General features: G+C 37.6%; 1 protein-coding gene across 10 annotated transcripts in view; it reads left to right on the plus strand.

The window, feature by feature from the left end:
• The first annotated feature begins 1310 nt into the window (after positions 1–1310).
• The window catches only part of SYBU (syntabulin), a 104460-nt gene continuing 90224 nt past the window's right edge, over positions 1311–15546 (plus strand). For 2 of the 10 annotated variants that reach the window (XM_069081070.1, XM_069081079.1), the window contains exons 1-2: positions 4714–5550; positions 7265–7469. In XM_069081070.1, the coding sequence (XP_068937171.1) occupies positions 5527–5550; positions 7265–7469 (229 nt within the window). In that variant the 5' untranslated portion in view covers positions 4714–5526. The other 8 variants (XM_069081072.1, XM_069081076.1, XM_069081071.1 and 5 more) reach the window with 8 other exon arrangements.

The raw sequence follows: 15546 nt of genomic DNA on the forward strand, positions 1-15546 counted from the left end.
TTGACTATGTACTTTGAAACTACTGATAGGTGACTGATTGAATTAACTTACGAGTCACTATTGTACTTTGAGACTATGTGAATATTATATTGTGATTTTCTGTGAAAAGTTGTAATATTGTGAATGCTGTACCTTGATTTTCTGTGAAAGTTTTGCTTTTGTTATGGAATAAATAGAGTGATCACTATACTGTGTAATCAGAACCTTAAAAGCTGTTCACAGTAGCATTCTTCTGGGATGCTGTTTGTGCATGGCATTACATGTGGGCATGTAGCAAGAGAAGAGAGATAAGCTTTTCCCCCTCATGCAAAGAAGATTCCTAGGGCATTTAGATAAAAAGAGATCTGCTTCTATATAACAGGAGACTTCAATAGATCAGGGTCTTAGGCAGAAAAAGAAAGAAGCTATGGGAAGACAGTAACTTCTCCCAGTGAGGACCTGAAAAGTAGCCTGCACTTGCCTAGCCCTCTGCCAGAGCTGAGATCTTTGACTCCGAAGCCCATATACTTTCCATTGTACCCTGTTGCCCCTCTTTTAACAGAAGAGGAAATTGAGACTCAAGGAGGTTAAATGATTTGCCCAAGGCAGTAAAGAGCAGAGCTTGAATTAAAACCTCAGTCCTCTGATTCCCAAGAAAATGTCTTTTAAAATGACCTTTCAACTAATCCACACTGCCACTCAATGGCACAGTTTACTTTCCAGCTTTATCCCATTCTTTTCCCTTCCATGTACCCTGTGCTCCAGGCAGATAGAACTTTGTGCTTTCCTCTCATGCACTTTTTCTCCTTTATTTGAGATACTCTATATATGTACCTGGAATGCTCTCAACCCCACATTCTCCACTTGTTGAATAGCTACCCTTTAAAACCCAGTTCTCTTCCAAGTCCTTCCTTTTCCTTTCAGTCTTGGTAGCTTCAGTCCCCTCTTGTATCTCTGCCTGTTTGCACCTCTCATACGTTTATATAGTCTTTTATAATAGCTACTGTATCTATTTCTAGCTGTGCCTCTAAAGGAATGGGGGATGTATCTTATCTAAACTTCTACTACTATCTCCTACTATTGCCCCTAAGACTGCATACAGTTGTGATTAATAAATATTTGTTACACTGACTGGAAAAAGATGAACATTTATGAAGAGCCTGGTCAGAAAATAGGGGGAAAAATGCAATCTACTACAAAGAAAAAAAAACCTGGCATGGCTTAGATTGCAATACTTTTCATGTCGATGATGTAAGCCCTGTCAGCTGATCTATGCTGCTGTACCAACAGCAGGTTAAATACAGAGACAGTACACACACACACACACACACACACACACACACACACACACACACAGCACCAGTATTTCATCAGAGCTGGGAGAGTCCAGGAAGAGACTCCAGCACAAGCAGGTAAGATTTGATGGGGAAATATTTGTGCTTGGGTGTGGCGGGGAAGAAGGAAAAGAGTAAGAATACATTTAAGTTTTTTGATGTGCAGGTTTTATATTCGTTTTGCTGTATATTTTGCATTCTTTTTTTCTGGGAAGTCAGGGTTCTGGGGATATTTTATCAATAACAGCCTTTCCTTACTCAATTGCTTTCAAGATGCCTTCAAACTATACCTCTCAGAGTTATTGCAAGGCTCAAATAAAATATTGAATATGAAAAAAGTGCTATGTACATATATATATATATATATAAGGGATGTGCTATTAAGATAGATTGACTGACAGACCAACTGCTATCTACAAATGCAAATTAACAGATGATCCTGGAATCTGGAGCTGCATTGTATTTGTCACACCCAAGTCCCAAGATTCTACATCCCCTAAATGTTCACAGGATTTGGTTTTAGTTATTTTTGGCTAAATTTGGCAAAATTTAAGGGAATTAATCTTCTGTAGAAGCTCATCTTTTTTTTTTACTTTCTGAGATGAGAAATTAATATTGTTTAAATATAATTATTAAAATTATAACCTGTACTGTAAAAGCAGCCATTGCAGTCAGAAAGATTCGAGACAAGACTCTTCTTAAAGACATGGAAAAGATGAATCTGATGTTCGATATTGGATTATAGACTCTTTTATGGTTATAGTTCTAATAACTGTTAGGCATTTTATCTAGTGGCATAAATAATACTTGAATAAGTACAAAGACCAAAAAGCTATTATCATTTTTCCAGTTTGCACTTTAGGAAAAGAAGCAAATATAGGTTCCCAAACTACAGCACTAAGAAGCCTCTGACTACTGAATCATGTCCCTTTTCCTTGGCAGGGTTGCTATGGTGACAAGCCCGCTGCTGCAAAGCCTGTCTGATGCCTGCACTTCTGCAGTAAAAGCTTCCACTGAACACATGTTATTTGCTAGGCACACACATCCCATCGTCAAATAGAAAAGCATATTTGATTCATTTTCAAAATCAAGTCTGTGTGCTTTACCATACCAGTAGTCTCCTCAATTCTTCCTTCTTGGACCTTTTTACATTTTGGGGATTTGCTCTACTTAACCTCTTGGGAAATTTCAGATTTCCCTATGCATTTTGTTTTAAAACTCTCTAAATAGCCAAAATAACTGTCAGTGTCTCTCTTGTAGATTATTAGAATTAGAAGAGACCATAGAGATCATTTAGTCTATTCTATTCTCTGCCCTGACATGTTCTCCCCATTTCACAGATATATAAATTGAGAATATTCTGATGAAGTGGAAACAACACTGTATCCAGGGTCTGACAACTTGAATTTGAATCCTGGGTTTGCCTCTTATTATTGGTGTGACCCTGGGCAAGTCACTGTGGTATGTAGATGACCTCTAAGATCCCTTACAACCCTAAATCTAATATCCCATTATTGTTGTTATTTTTAACTCCAGTTCCCTAGCACCTCCCAACTTCAGATACTGATTTTGCTATTCCTTAAACATGTTTATGTCACTGTGCTTACACACTCCACCTTGGACTCTTCCCAAATTTATAGTAATTAGCTCCAGGCTTGAGAGGGAAACTGTTGTACATATAGTATATAGAGTCAGACTTGGAAGGGAGAAAATCAGAATTTATTAAGTGCCTACTATGTACTGGGAACTGTGCTAATCACTTTAAAAAACTCCTGTACATCCTTTTATCTTCCCAGTGACCTTGGGAGATTGATGATATTATTATCCCTATTTTGCAGAGGAGGAAACTAACACAGAAGTTAAATGATTTGCCCAAAGTCACACAGCTAAGTTTCTGAGGATGGATTTGAACTCAGATTTTCCTACCTCCAAGTTGAGCACTCTATTCACTGTGCCACTTAATTGTTTCTTACCTTAGAGTCAGGAAGATTTGACTTCTAGTTATGTTTAAAGTAGTCTAGGAACTGTCTAGGACTTTAAGTTACAGATGAGTTGTTATTTGCCTTGGTGATGAAATCATATTTAAAAACAAGTCACAGATTTTCATTTTTGGAAATACTGAATTACATGATTCATGATGGACCATCATTTTTCTTAAATCATTTTTTAGACAGCATTGTTATATCAAGTATGTATTATACCAATGACAAAATTCTAGACCACACCTAAGTCACAGATTTAGATTTCCAAAAAACTTTAGAGATAATCTAATCCAATGCCCTCTTTTTACAAGTGAGCAATGAGGCCCCAAAAGTAACTTGCCCAGGGTCACTCAAGTATAGCTGATGCATAACAGAACCAAGATTTAAATCTACAGTGGAAAAGGTGCTAATTTGGAATTAGAAGACCTGGGTTTGAATCCTGGCTCTGCCAGTGTCTGTGTGACCTTGTACAACTCTACTTCTTAGGGCCTCGGTTTCCTATTCCATAAAATAAGAGAATTGGACTAGATAATCTTTAAAGTGCTTTCCAGCTCTAAACCCATGATCCTATGGTCAAAATCCATTCTGTTTCTCCTTAAACACACTTGCATCAGGAAACCCAAATAAATGGGACAGTAGACATATTGCTGAGAGTTAGTGGAAAGAGACTGGACACATTTCTCTTTCATTAGCTTTATTTTTTTCCTTCCTCTCCCTCTTCCCTATCTGTTTCTCCCACAACAAATCTAATGTTCTAGTTGGTTACTCACAGAGTTGAATTCAATATCAACAAAATTCCACCACAACCAAACACACACACCCCTCATCACACTGTCATCTCTGGAAAAGAATTCAATATTAACAAAATTGCACCACAACCAAACCATTAAACCATTAAATGGTCCGCAGGACTTCATTCTGTATTTCATAACTCCCTTGTTCTTCATTTAGCTGACCTCTGGACACCAGCTTGGAAATGGAAATTACATCGTTTCAACCTTACCCCTACATTACGTATCTTTTAAAAATAATGTTTAAACCAAAGTGCCTGGAGTACAGTTTGACAGTTTACATTGTTTAGAAGAGAAGGCCTGGGCCTTACCCCTGGTGATGTGGACTACAGATGTGAAGTTGAGTGAAAAAAAGCCACCTAACTTGCCCCTTCATCTAGCCCTGTTTTTTCATCCATAGAAACAACTAGCACTTTTTTCAGGAGACAATGTCAAGGAACCCAGAGCCACTTGGTTCAAAAGGATTTGCAAGAATAGGAGCATTGAGCTGTTGTCAAGCCTGCAGCACAGTTTTAGATGGGAGCAGGCTTTGAACTGGAAGAAAGATTCCTTACCCTCTCTTGGATGAAAAGATCATCTAAAGTGAATAAACAGTAAAAGTACGGGGCGGGAGAGGAAGAAAAAAAGAGGGAGAGAAGAGGGACGAGACTAGGGAGAAGATTGAAAAGGGGAGGGAGGAGAAAGAGGAAGGAGCTGAGAGCAGAGGAGGCAGCGGACATTGTGGAGGGAGAGGGAACTGAGCATTTTAGAAGTGTTGCTGCAGCATTCATCTGCCCCTCCTGTTCTCACCCATCTTTCTCTCTCTCCCCCAAAAAGAAGTACTGAGAGACAGGAGCAAGTGAGGAGTGAGAATAACACCTCTTCTTAAGAGCTCTCTCCATCACACCTCTCATTTCAACTTCAGCACCGACCCCAGAGGGAGAGATGCAGCCCTAGTAGCCAGGTTGCGCCAAATCCCCAATCTGGCAGCGGTGCTGGGCAGAGGAACCGAGAAAGTTCCCTTGCCCTGGAAGCAGCTTTCCGGAGGTGAGCCGAGCTCCCTGCCAGGTGGGGAAGAAACTGTACGCTGCCCTGGGCGCTGCTGGGTCTTGGGTCCCCAGGCGGCCGCGGTGACGGCAGCTGCAGCTGTGGCTCGGGAGGAGCCGCGGTGCCTCCCGTGGGTGATGGTGGCGGCCTCAGCAGTGGCAGTGGCGGCACCACGTGTCCGAGCCGGGGCGGGCTGGCGGGGGTGGGAGCGGGCTGGACTCTCAGTCACTCGCAGGGTGAGCCAGAAGAGCGGCGGGCATCCGCCGCCGAGTCCTCTCTGCCGCAGCCATAGCCGCTGTACCCCGCGCCCCTTGCCAGTCTCAGCGTGGCGTCTCCTCTTCTCTGATGTCCTCAGGTGTCTCCTCCGTGGTGGCAGAGATATAAGGAGCCAGGCCGGACAGTGGCAACGGCGGGATGGGGCCCCTCCGAGAGACCAAGGTAGGAGACATCCGAGAGAGGAGGGCTCCGAGCGGCGGGGAGTGGGCACTGAGCCAGGGGTCACCTGGTAGGGCAGGTGGGCGGGAGCCCAGGTGAGGCCCTGCAGAGTAAGGGGCGGGGTTTGGGGAAGGGGCGGATAGGGAAGGTGAGAAACAGTGAGTAATGGTCAGAGATGAGAGGCAGTAGGATTAACGCGGAATGAAGAGATTTTTCAGGGAATGAAATTTAAGGAGGTGAGACCAGGTAGTTTGGGAAAACATTTGGGGGTTGACATCAGAAAAGTCTCATAGCACTGAGGAAGATTTATTGGTGGCCAAAAACAGGGATTTTCAAAGCCGGTAGATACTCATTGTAATGGTTTGTAGGAGTATCTTTCTGTACATGAATAAAAGAAATCAGATAAATTACTGGGGATTTAGAATATTATTGACATTTCACGTTTATTGAGTGAGCTAGGTATCCTGCAAGAATGCCAAAACACTGACTGTCAAACTGATTTGGAGCACCGATCCTGAGACTACAGAGTCTCGGGAGTGGGTGCTTTGGCACAGTAAGGGATGGCATGAGTAGGAGGGATCAGGAACTTATTGAGGCCTGGGACTTTCCTTTGAATTCTGACTTTGTAGAAAGCTTCCAAGGCTGCCCCTTGTTTATCTTGGCATTGACCCTAGTTAGCCCATGTTGGAAATAAGCAGGAGGTCATGTTGTGAAATGCTGTTGATTTCCTAATCTGATTTTTTTTTTTTTTGCCTTTCAGTGGAATGGTTGAAGGAAATCAGTGATTTTCCCTTTAAAAAAAAATCTTTATAGGACTTTAGGGCCAGAGATGGTTACAGGATTTTTGTATAAATGAGGCTCCAGAAATATAGAACACATGAAAATGGGTTCCCTCATAAGTAACTGGGGGAGAATCCAGCTGGTGCCTATGCAACCCCAAAAGGGGACAGTGCTCCCAAATGCCCCAGTCAAGTTATGGTCCTGTTTAGGGTATTTGTGAAGAAACTTAGCTTTTATAATTAATGTTTTTGAGTTATCTGCAGCTATGTATTTGATACTACAAAGAAAGCAGAGAAGAAATTCACTTCTCATGAGCATAATATAAAGAAAATGATCCTAAAACCTGAGATGAAAAGCTAGAGTAATCTCCCTGGGTATAGATTTTTGTTTTGTTTTGTTTTCATCTTGGCCCAGAGCCTTGAGTACTAGGATATTAATGAATAATTGAAAGGCTAGCCAGAAGAAGGGGGATTTGAAAGATAATGTTGCATTATAGATCAGGTGAGGGAGATGGGGGGGGTGCAGTTTGGGAAAAAATGTGGAGAGAAAATTGAGAAGGGAGAAATCAGATGACACAGCTAATGCAAGGCAAGCAAAATAAGAGGAAATTGAATGCGAAACTGGTGTAAAGAGTTTAGGAGAGAAAAGCTTGCATTTCATTAAAAAAAAATGTCAGAATGGGAAGAGGAGGAGGGCACAAAGTAGAATGGATTTCTTAACAAGATGTAACAATAGAATTATTCCACATGAACAGTTAGTAGCGATGGCTTCTGGACTAAGTAGAAGTTGATGCTATTCTTGAATAACTAATTGAAGAAAGAATAATTCCCTCCTTCCCATCATTCCTTATTCAGAAATGCCACTTTTCAGAAGGGACAAGAGCTCTGTGGGGGGAAACTGTCTTCTTTTTGTTTTCATTTTTATGTCCAATTTTGAGAAGGCGCACAGAGGGCAGCATCATGAGAAGGAGATTTCCCGAAGCCGAATTCCCCGTTTGATCCTTCGGCCTCACCTGCCCCAGCAGCAGCAGAAAGTATCTCCAGCATCTGAATCTCCCTTCTCTGAGGAGGAGAGCAGAGAATTCAATCCCAGCAGCTCTGGGCGTTCAGCAAGGACTATTAGCAGCAACAGCTTCTGCTCAGGTACCATTAGACTTTCACTCACACCCTACTAAAGCAAATATGTGTACAATAAATGCAGACTGAATAGGCTATGAATTGACTTGAGATATCAACTCCCTTTTTTCTTATTGGAATTCTGCTTTTGCTTTAATATGAATTAACATACTTTGGAATTTTAGAGTTATCTTATTGTTTCTTCTGTAAATAATGAGATAAATGCTTTGGAGGAGTTTCCCTCAGCTTTTGTGTGCTCCAAAAATTGAAGAAAACCCTTAATCAAGAAATCCATGTTCATTTAGGTCAAGATTCTGGAAGGAGACATTATGACATATATTAGTGTAAACCTGATGAAAAAAGTGGTTTTTATTATGAAAGCAATTTGAAGTTATTTTATCATAGGTGGCTGAAGAATCATTGTTGAATAGAGCATGATACAGGGGAAAGAATGTTGGATTTGAGGTCAGAATCCCATTTTCCATCTTGGCTTTGTGACTTACAACATGTATGATCTACGGGCAAGTCATTCTCTCTGGGCCTCACTTTCTTCAAATGAGCAAGTTGATATAGGTGACTGCTGAGATCCCTTCCAGTTCTGAGTCTGTGGTTCCATGATTTGATTTCTACCCCCAGAATTATCCCAATGACTATGTCATCTTTTTAGAGAAACACTGTACTGAGTAAGAACGGAAGCGGTGACTTGGGTATAATCTATCTCTGTGATTTAAGAGGAATGTTTCATTGCAATTCATTTATTAGGACTTATTTGGGGGAACCTGAATTGAGAAAATGGGCCTCTATTGAGAAATCATGTGAGTCAGTACTGTATACCAAGTGCACAGCCTTAATCCTTTTAACTGGATTCAAAAATCACTTCAAAGAAGCATTTATTAAGCACCATTCAAGGCACCATGCTACTCTTCCACACTATAAGGATGAATCAGACCTAGTCCCTGTCCAATAGAAACTTAAAATAAGTAAGGGAGATAAGTAAAATAACTATCATACAAATTAGAGCATAATAAATATATAGTAAAGGGGCAAACCAAGTGGTGGGAGAGATCCCGAGGAGGGAGAAAGCAAAATGTTATTCCATTGACAATAATGTCAGTATGCTTTATAGAAATGATTTCATATGATCCTCACAATAATCCTAAGGGAGTAGGTACTATTATTTATCGCCATTTTACTGCTCATAAAATAATGGTATCATAAATTTAGAACTTGAACTAACTTTAGTGACCATCTGGTCCAGCCCCCTCAATTTACAGATAAAATAACTGAGGCTCAGAGAGCTTTAAAGACTTGTGCAGTCTTGTAGAACTAGTATAGAGTGAGGCATGATGGGAACCCAGTTCTTCCTAACTCCAAGATCAGCATTCTGCCTCATGTGGCAAGTTAGCTTTGTCTCCCCCTGACCTTTTAGTGTGTCCCTCTTTCAACTCCACCCTTCTATAGTCATATAATGAAAATAATTTAAAAGAAGTCTCAGTGGGAGATTTTGCTGGCAAAGCATTCAATTGATAACACAGAATCATCTAAAATCTCTGTTCTTCATTAAAAAAATATATGCTTTCTTTTCCTAATTTTTAGGGTATGTTAATTGAACAGCTTCAGATTCTCTGTTTCATTCTAAAAATATTTACTTTCTGAAGATTGCTTTCCTTACTTGAAATGTCTGAATTGAGATCAAAAGGAAAACCTACTGCTCAAGTGACATAATGTTCCCACAGTGTTTCCTGGGAGCTGGATAGTATTTGCAGAATGTTAGTATTTACTTTAACTGTGTTTTGGTCCTTAGTATTCTGACTGTGTGTGAAAGAACTCTAGAATCATCACTTCAAATTTGCAGAATGAGCCCTCCTTTTCTATGATTTTGTTTATATGACTAAATTTTTGAAGTGAAATTCTAAATATATTCATGATATGTACTCCAAATAAATCAATTCCACTAGGCTAGACTTCAGGCCTACCTACCTTCAACTTGAAAAGTCAGCTACATTTTCAAAATGAAAAAAAAGATAAAATCATAAAACGGTGAATATCATTCATGAATCACTCTACCCAAGACCCATCTCCAGAATTTTCACTCTCCCTAAGGATTTGTCTTCCACTCACATTATAATGTTGTACAGGAAAGCCAAAAGGAGAAATTGAGCCCTCTGCTATTAACTAGCCGAGATTGGAGTTATAAGAGCTTATAATTATTAGCCTTGACGAACCCACTTCTCCATCTTTAGCCTTGCTTCTGTCTTCTTTATCAGATTTGCCTAACGTCTCCAAACAAAATTACTTCCCATCTCCAGGCCCCACTTTGTCTGGATCTCTCACACTGATTCCCCGAGGTTTGTGTCATGAATTTCTCTTGTTCTCCTTGCCTGTCCCCACTTCTCACATGACCCAAGAAGGTTTCCAGTGCTTCTCTTACTAAAACTAACAGGAGCATAGCATACTGGGGCATTGTTAATAATACTTAAGGAGGTCAGATGGCGCATAGAAAGTAAATGGGTTGAGTGCAATGGGGAGCTGTAGGCAGTGAAGTAGAGAATATAAAATGTGTCCACAGCAAAGGGAAAAACAGTAGCTTTAAAAAAAAATTTCTTCTGCCACAACATAGAGAAGATAAATGTTTTCATCACCCGATCATGATAGTTCAGTCAGAAAATATGGCACATAAAAATGAGTTTAGCAGTCACTACTTATGAAATAACAATATTACAATTTACAAGTCACATTGCTCCACAATTTAATCTGCTTTTTATAATGCATCATGAACGTTCTGCACTGACTTCTCAAATTCGCAAATTATTGTATTTACCAATAAAGAAAAGTGACATGGCTATGTTAAGGGCTGTTTTGAGGGATTACAGAGCAGTTTTTCTACCCAGTTTCTCCTCTATTTTAGGCCCTTTTTGATTTGGAAGTAAGCCACAAGCTCCAGAATCATACTGTATAATATCTAAGTACATAGTTGACTACTTAAATATCCCTTGCTCATATGTTGGTTGTTTTTTTTTTTTTTACTTCTAATGCCCACTTTGGTAGTAAGACTAAGTGTATGCAAGCATGTGCTTGTGTATGGGGGCTGAGCAGACAGTGAACTTCCACACAGGTGGAAGGCACCATTCCTAAATGTTTATCTACAGAAATACATTGCTTAATAATAAGTTCCAGGGGCAGCTAGGTGGTGCAGTGAGTAAGAGTGCCAGCCCTGGAGTCGGGAGGACCTGGGATCAGTTCCAGCCTCAGATACTTAACACCCACACACACACACACACACACACACACACACACACACACACAAAAACTGGCCGTGTAACCTTGGGCAAGTTACTTAACCCCAATAGCTATAATAATAGTAATAATAATAAGTTCCAGAAGAGTAGGCTTATTCTTATATTTTCTTATATTTGTGACAAAGATAGTCACTATGAAGGATAATACATGCCCCAAAGAGTATTTTTAAGCTTTATCAATATATCCTATACTGTGTCAATTTCTTTGCTTTCTCTGTGCTACCCACTCCTTACACCATTTTCCTTCTTTCCCTGTTGCCTTCTTCAAGCTTGAAAAAGGTTGTCTTGTTATTATCTTCTTTCCTGAGTTCTATATCATTCTCAGCTCTATTTTTTGCTTTTTTTTCTCCCCAAACCATTTTCTAAGCTATTTCTAAACTCATTTTGTGTGCATCCCTGAAGAGTTTTCTTTTAAAAGGCTTTCAGTGTACCAAGAAGGACCTTGTTCACTGCTTTTTTAAAATTTATTTTATTCTGACCTTAATAAATAAAACAAGCATTTCTATAAGGAAGTGGGATAGAAAAACAGAAGATTGCACCTGAAATTGCAGGGTCATTATATACAACTTGCTATTCTTTTCAAATATACAACAAAGTTATCATGTAACTTTCTTTTTTTCCCTTTACCCCCACTTTAAACTTTGAGATGGCTACCATTAGAAACAAATCTGCATCTGTATATACACATATATGTGTGTGTGTATACATATATATATACACACATATATGTGTGTGAGTCCTTTTTCTGGATTCAAACAGCATCTTCCTTCATAGGATCTTTGCAGTTAATTTAGGTATTTGTAATAGTTAGAATAACTTGGTTGCTCAAAGTTATTTTTAAAACAATACTGTGGGGGCAGCCAGGTAGCACAGCGAGTAAGAGCACAGGCCCCAGAGTCGGGATAAACTGTGATCGAATCCAGGCTCTGATACTTAGCACCACACCCAGAAATAACTGGCCATGTAAACTTGAGCAAGTTACTTAACCCCAATTGCTTTAAAAAAAAAAAACTGCTGTTACTGTATACAGTGTTCTCTTGGTTCTGCTCATTTCTCTCTTCATTATTTCATGGAGGTCTCTCCATGCTTTTCTAAAATCATTGAGCTCATAATTTCTTATAGCAGAATAATATTCCACTGTGAATATATACTACAATTTGTATAGCCATTCTCCAGTTGACAGGGATTCCCACAATTTTTCATTCTTTGCCACCACAAAGAGAGCTGCTATCAATATTTTATAACATATAGGTTCTTTTACATTTTTGCTAATCATTTTGTGAAACAGATCTAATAGTGGTATTGATAAGTTAACAGGTATAGGCAGTTTAATAACTCTTTGGGAATAGTTCCAAATCTCTCTCCAAAATGTTTAGCTTACAGATCTACCAACAATGAATTTGGGTCCCAATTTTTCCATATCCCCTCCAACACTTGTCACTTTCCCCTTCTATCATTTCAGCCAATCTGATAGGTTTAAAATAATATCTCAAGATTGTTTTAATTTGCATTTGTCTAATCAATAATTATTTAGAGTATTTTTTCATATGATTATGAATTGTTTGGGTTTCTTTGTTAGAAAATTGACTTTGATGAGGCATGACTTCAACTCTTAAAGATTTGACAGAGTTCTTTATATTTTTGAGATATGAGACTTATTTTATCTGAGGAACTATCTATAAAATTTTTTCCCAGTCTTTTGCTTTCCTTCTGATCTTGGCTGTATTTGTTTTATTTGTACAAAAGCTTTTTAATTTAATGTAATCAAGATTATCCATTTTACATCTCACAGCATGGTCTCCTGTTTGTTCATAAACTGTTCACCTGTCCATAAATCTAACAGGTAATATGTTCCTTGTTTTTCAAAGTTTCCTGTAATATCTCCTTTATATCTAGGTCATGCATCCATTTTTATCTTATTTTGGTGAATAGTATAAGATACTGGTCTATGCCCAATTTCTGCCAGACTGCTTTCCAACGTTCTCAACAATTTTTACCAAATAATAAGTTCTTAGACCCCAAACTTAAGTCTTTACACTTGTCAAACATTGGGTTACTGTATTAGGTTGCTGCTGTAGATGGTATGTCTACTCTGTCCACTGATGTACTTTTCTATTTCTTAGCCAGTACCAGACAGTTTTGATAATTACTGCCTTATAATATAGTTTAAGCTCTCCTTCCTTTACATTTTTCCCCATTAGTTCCTTTGCTAATCTTGACTTTTTTTAAATGAGTTTTGTTATTATTTTTTCCTAGCTCCATAAAATGCATTTTCGATAATTTAAATGGGATGGCATTGAATATGTGGATTAACTTTGGTAAAATTGTCATTTTTATTATATTAGCCCTACCTATCCATGAACAATTGTTGTTCCTCCATTTATTTAAATCTGATCTTATTTGTGTACTAGTTTGTTATGATTTTGTTCATATAGATTCTGAATTTGTTTTGGTAGGTATATTCCCAGGTATTTTATACTGTTTGGAGTTAAGTGGGGTTTCTCTAGCTATCTCTTCCTGCAGGATCCTGTTGGTGATATGTAGGAATGCTGATGTTGTGTGTGGGTTTACTTTATATCCTGCTACTTTGCTGAAATTATTAATTATTTCAACTAACTTTTTAGTTGAGTCTTTAGGATTTTCCAAGTATATCATCATATCATCTGCAAAAAAGAATAGTTTTATCACTTCATTCCATATTCTGATTCCTTCTATTTCTTTTTCTTCTCTTATTGCTATTGTTAGGGTTTCCAGTACAATACTGAAAAATACTGATGACAGTGAGCATCCTTGTTTCACACTTAATCTTACTGGGAAGGCTTCTAACTTATCCTCATTACAAATAATGATTGCTAATGGTTTTAGGTAAATGCTTCTTGTCAATTTAAGGAAAAGTCCATTTATGCCTATACTTTCAAGTATTTCTAATAGAAATGACTGTTGTACTTTATCAAATGCTTTTTCTGCATCTACTGATACAATCCTATGATTTTTTAGCTTAATTATTGATATAATCAATTATGTTAATAGTTTTTGTTATGTTAAATTGTCCCTGCATTCTTGGTATAAATCCCTATTAGTCATAATATATAATCTTTGTAATATATTGTAATCTTTTAGCTAGTATTTTATTAAGGATTTTTGCATCCATCTTCATTAATGAAATTTGTCTATACTTTATTTTCATTTTCTATTTATACTTTTCCTGGTTGAGGTATAAGTATCATATTTGCTTCATAAAAGGAGTTTGAGGACCCCTTCTTTGCCTATCATTCCAAATAATTTATTTAATATTGGAATTAGTTGATCTTTAAATATTTGATAGAATTCACTTGCAAATCTGTCTGCTCCTGGTGCTTTTTTCTTAGGAAGCTCATTTATGGCCTATTCAATATCTTTTTCCAAAATAAATCCATTTAGATATTCTATTTCCCCTTCTGCTAATCTAGGCAGTTTGTATTTTTATAAATATTCTTCCATTTCACCTAAGTTGTTAAATTTATTGGTATATAATTGGGCCAAAGGCTCCTTATAATTGCTTTGATTTCATCTTTAGTAGTGATATGTTCAGCCTTTTCATTTTATACTTGTAATTTAGTTTTCTTCTCTCTCTTTTTTAATCATATTAGCCAGTGGCTTATCTGTTTTATTGATTTTTTCATAATACCAAGTCCTAGTTTTATTAATTCAATGGTTTTCTTACACTCAATTTTATTAATTTCCTCTTTAATTGTTAGGATTTTCAAGTTAGTGTTTAAATGGGAATTTTTAATTTGTTCTTTCTCTAGGTTTTTTTTTTAATTGCATACCCAGTTGATTGGTCTGCTCTTTCTCTTTTTTACTGATATAAGCACTTAGAGATATAAATTTTCCTCTGATTCAGTAATCAGAAGAAGCAAAAGAAAGTAAAACTTATGCTGTATCACCTAGGTTTTGATATATTGTTTTATTATTGTCATTTTCTTTAATGAAATATCTGATTTTATCTATTATTTGTTCTTTAACCCACACATTCTTTAAGATTATCTTGTTTACATCTGTAGCTTTTTTTCTGTTTCCATGATCCCTTATCAAATATAATTTTATTAGAGATCCACCATGCCCTACTGGAAAAGTCGAAGGGGGTATGGGAGAAGATATGGGAGAGAGCAGATTGGAGGAGGGCATATCCTGTGGGACCGCTATTTTGGGGCGGTGGGTAGGGGAAAAATTTGCAAATTAAAATCTGGTGGAAATGAATGATGTAAACCAGAAGTTAATAAAGCATTTGGAAAAAAATAAATATAATTTTATCGCATTGTGGTCTGTAAAGGAAGCATTTAATATTTTTGCTTTTCTGCTTTTAGCGATAAAATTTTTTGTGCCCTAATATATGGTCAGTCTTTGTTAAGGTACCATATACCACTGAGAAAAAGGTGAATTTCTTTCTATTTTCATTAAGTTCTCTCCAGATATGTCATATCTAGCTTATCTAAAATCCTATTCACTTCCTTAACTTCTTTCTTATTATTTTGTTAGATTTGTTTAGTTCTTAAAAGGGGAGATTGAAGTCCCCCACTATTATAGTACTACTATCTATTTCAACCTGTAATTCATTTAACCTTTCTTTTTTAAAAAAATTAGATGCTATGGTATTCGGTGCATAAAAGTTTAGTATTGCTATTACTTCATTATGTATGGATACCTTTTATCATAATGTAGTTTCCCCATTTAACTCTTTTAATTAAATCTATTTTAGCTTTGACTTTGTCTGATATCATGATTGCTACCCCTGCATTTTTTTTCTACTCCAGCCTTTTATTTTA

The sequence above is a fragment of the Petaurus breviceps genome, unplaced genomic scaffold (genome assembly GCF_028583685.1).
Source record: "Petaurus breviceps papuanus isolate PSGF00001 unplaced genomic scaffold, PetGlider_PUasm1.0 98, whole genome shotgun sequence".
In the NCBI taxonomy this organism is placed as follows: domain Eukaryota; kingdom Metazoa; phylum Chordata; class Mammalia; order Diprotodontia; family Petauridae; genus Petaurus; species Petaurus breviceps.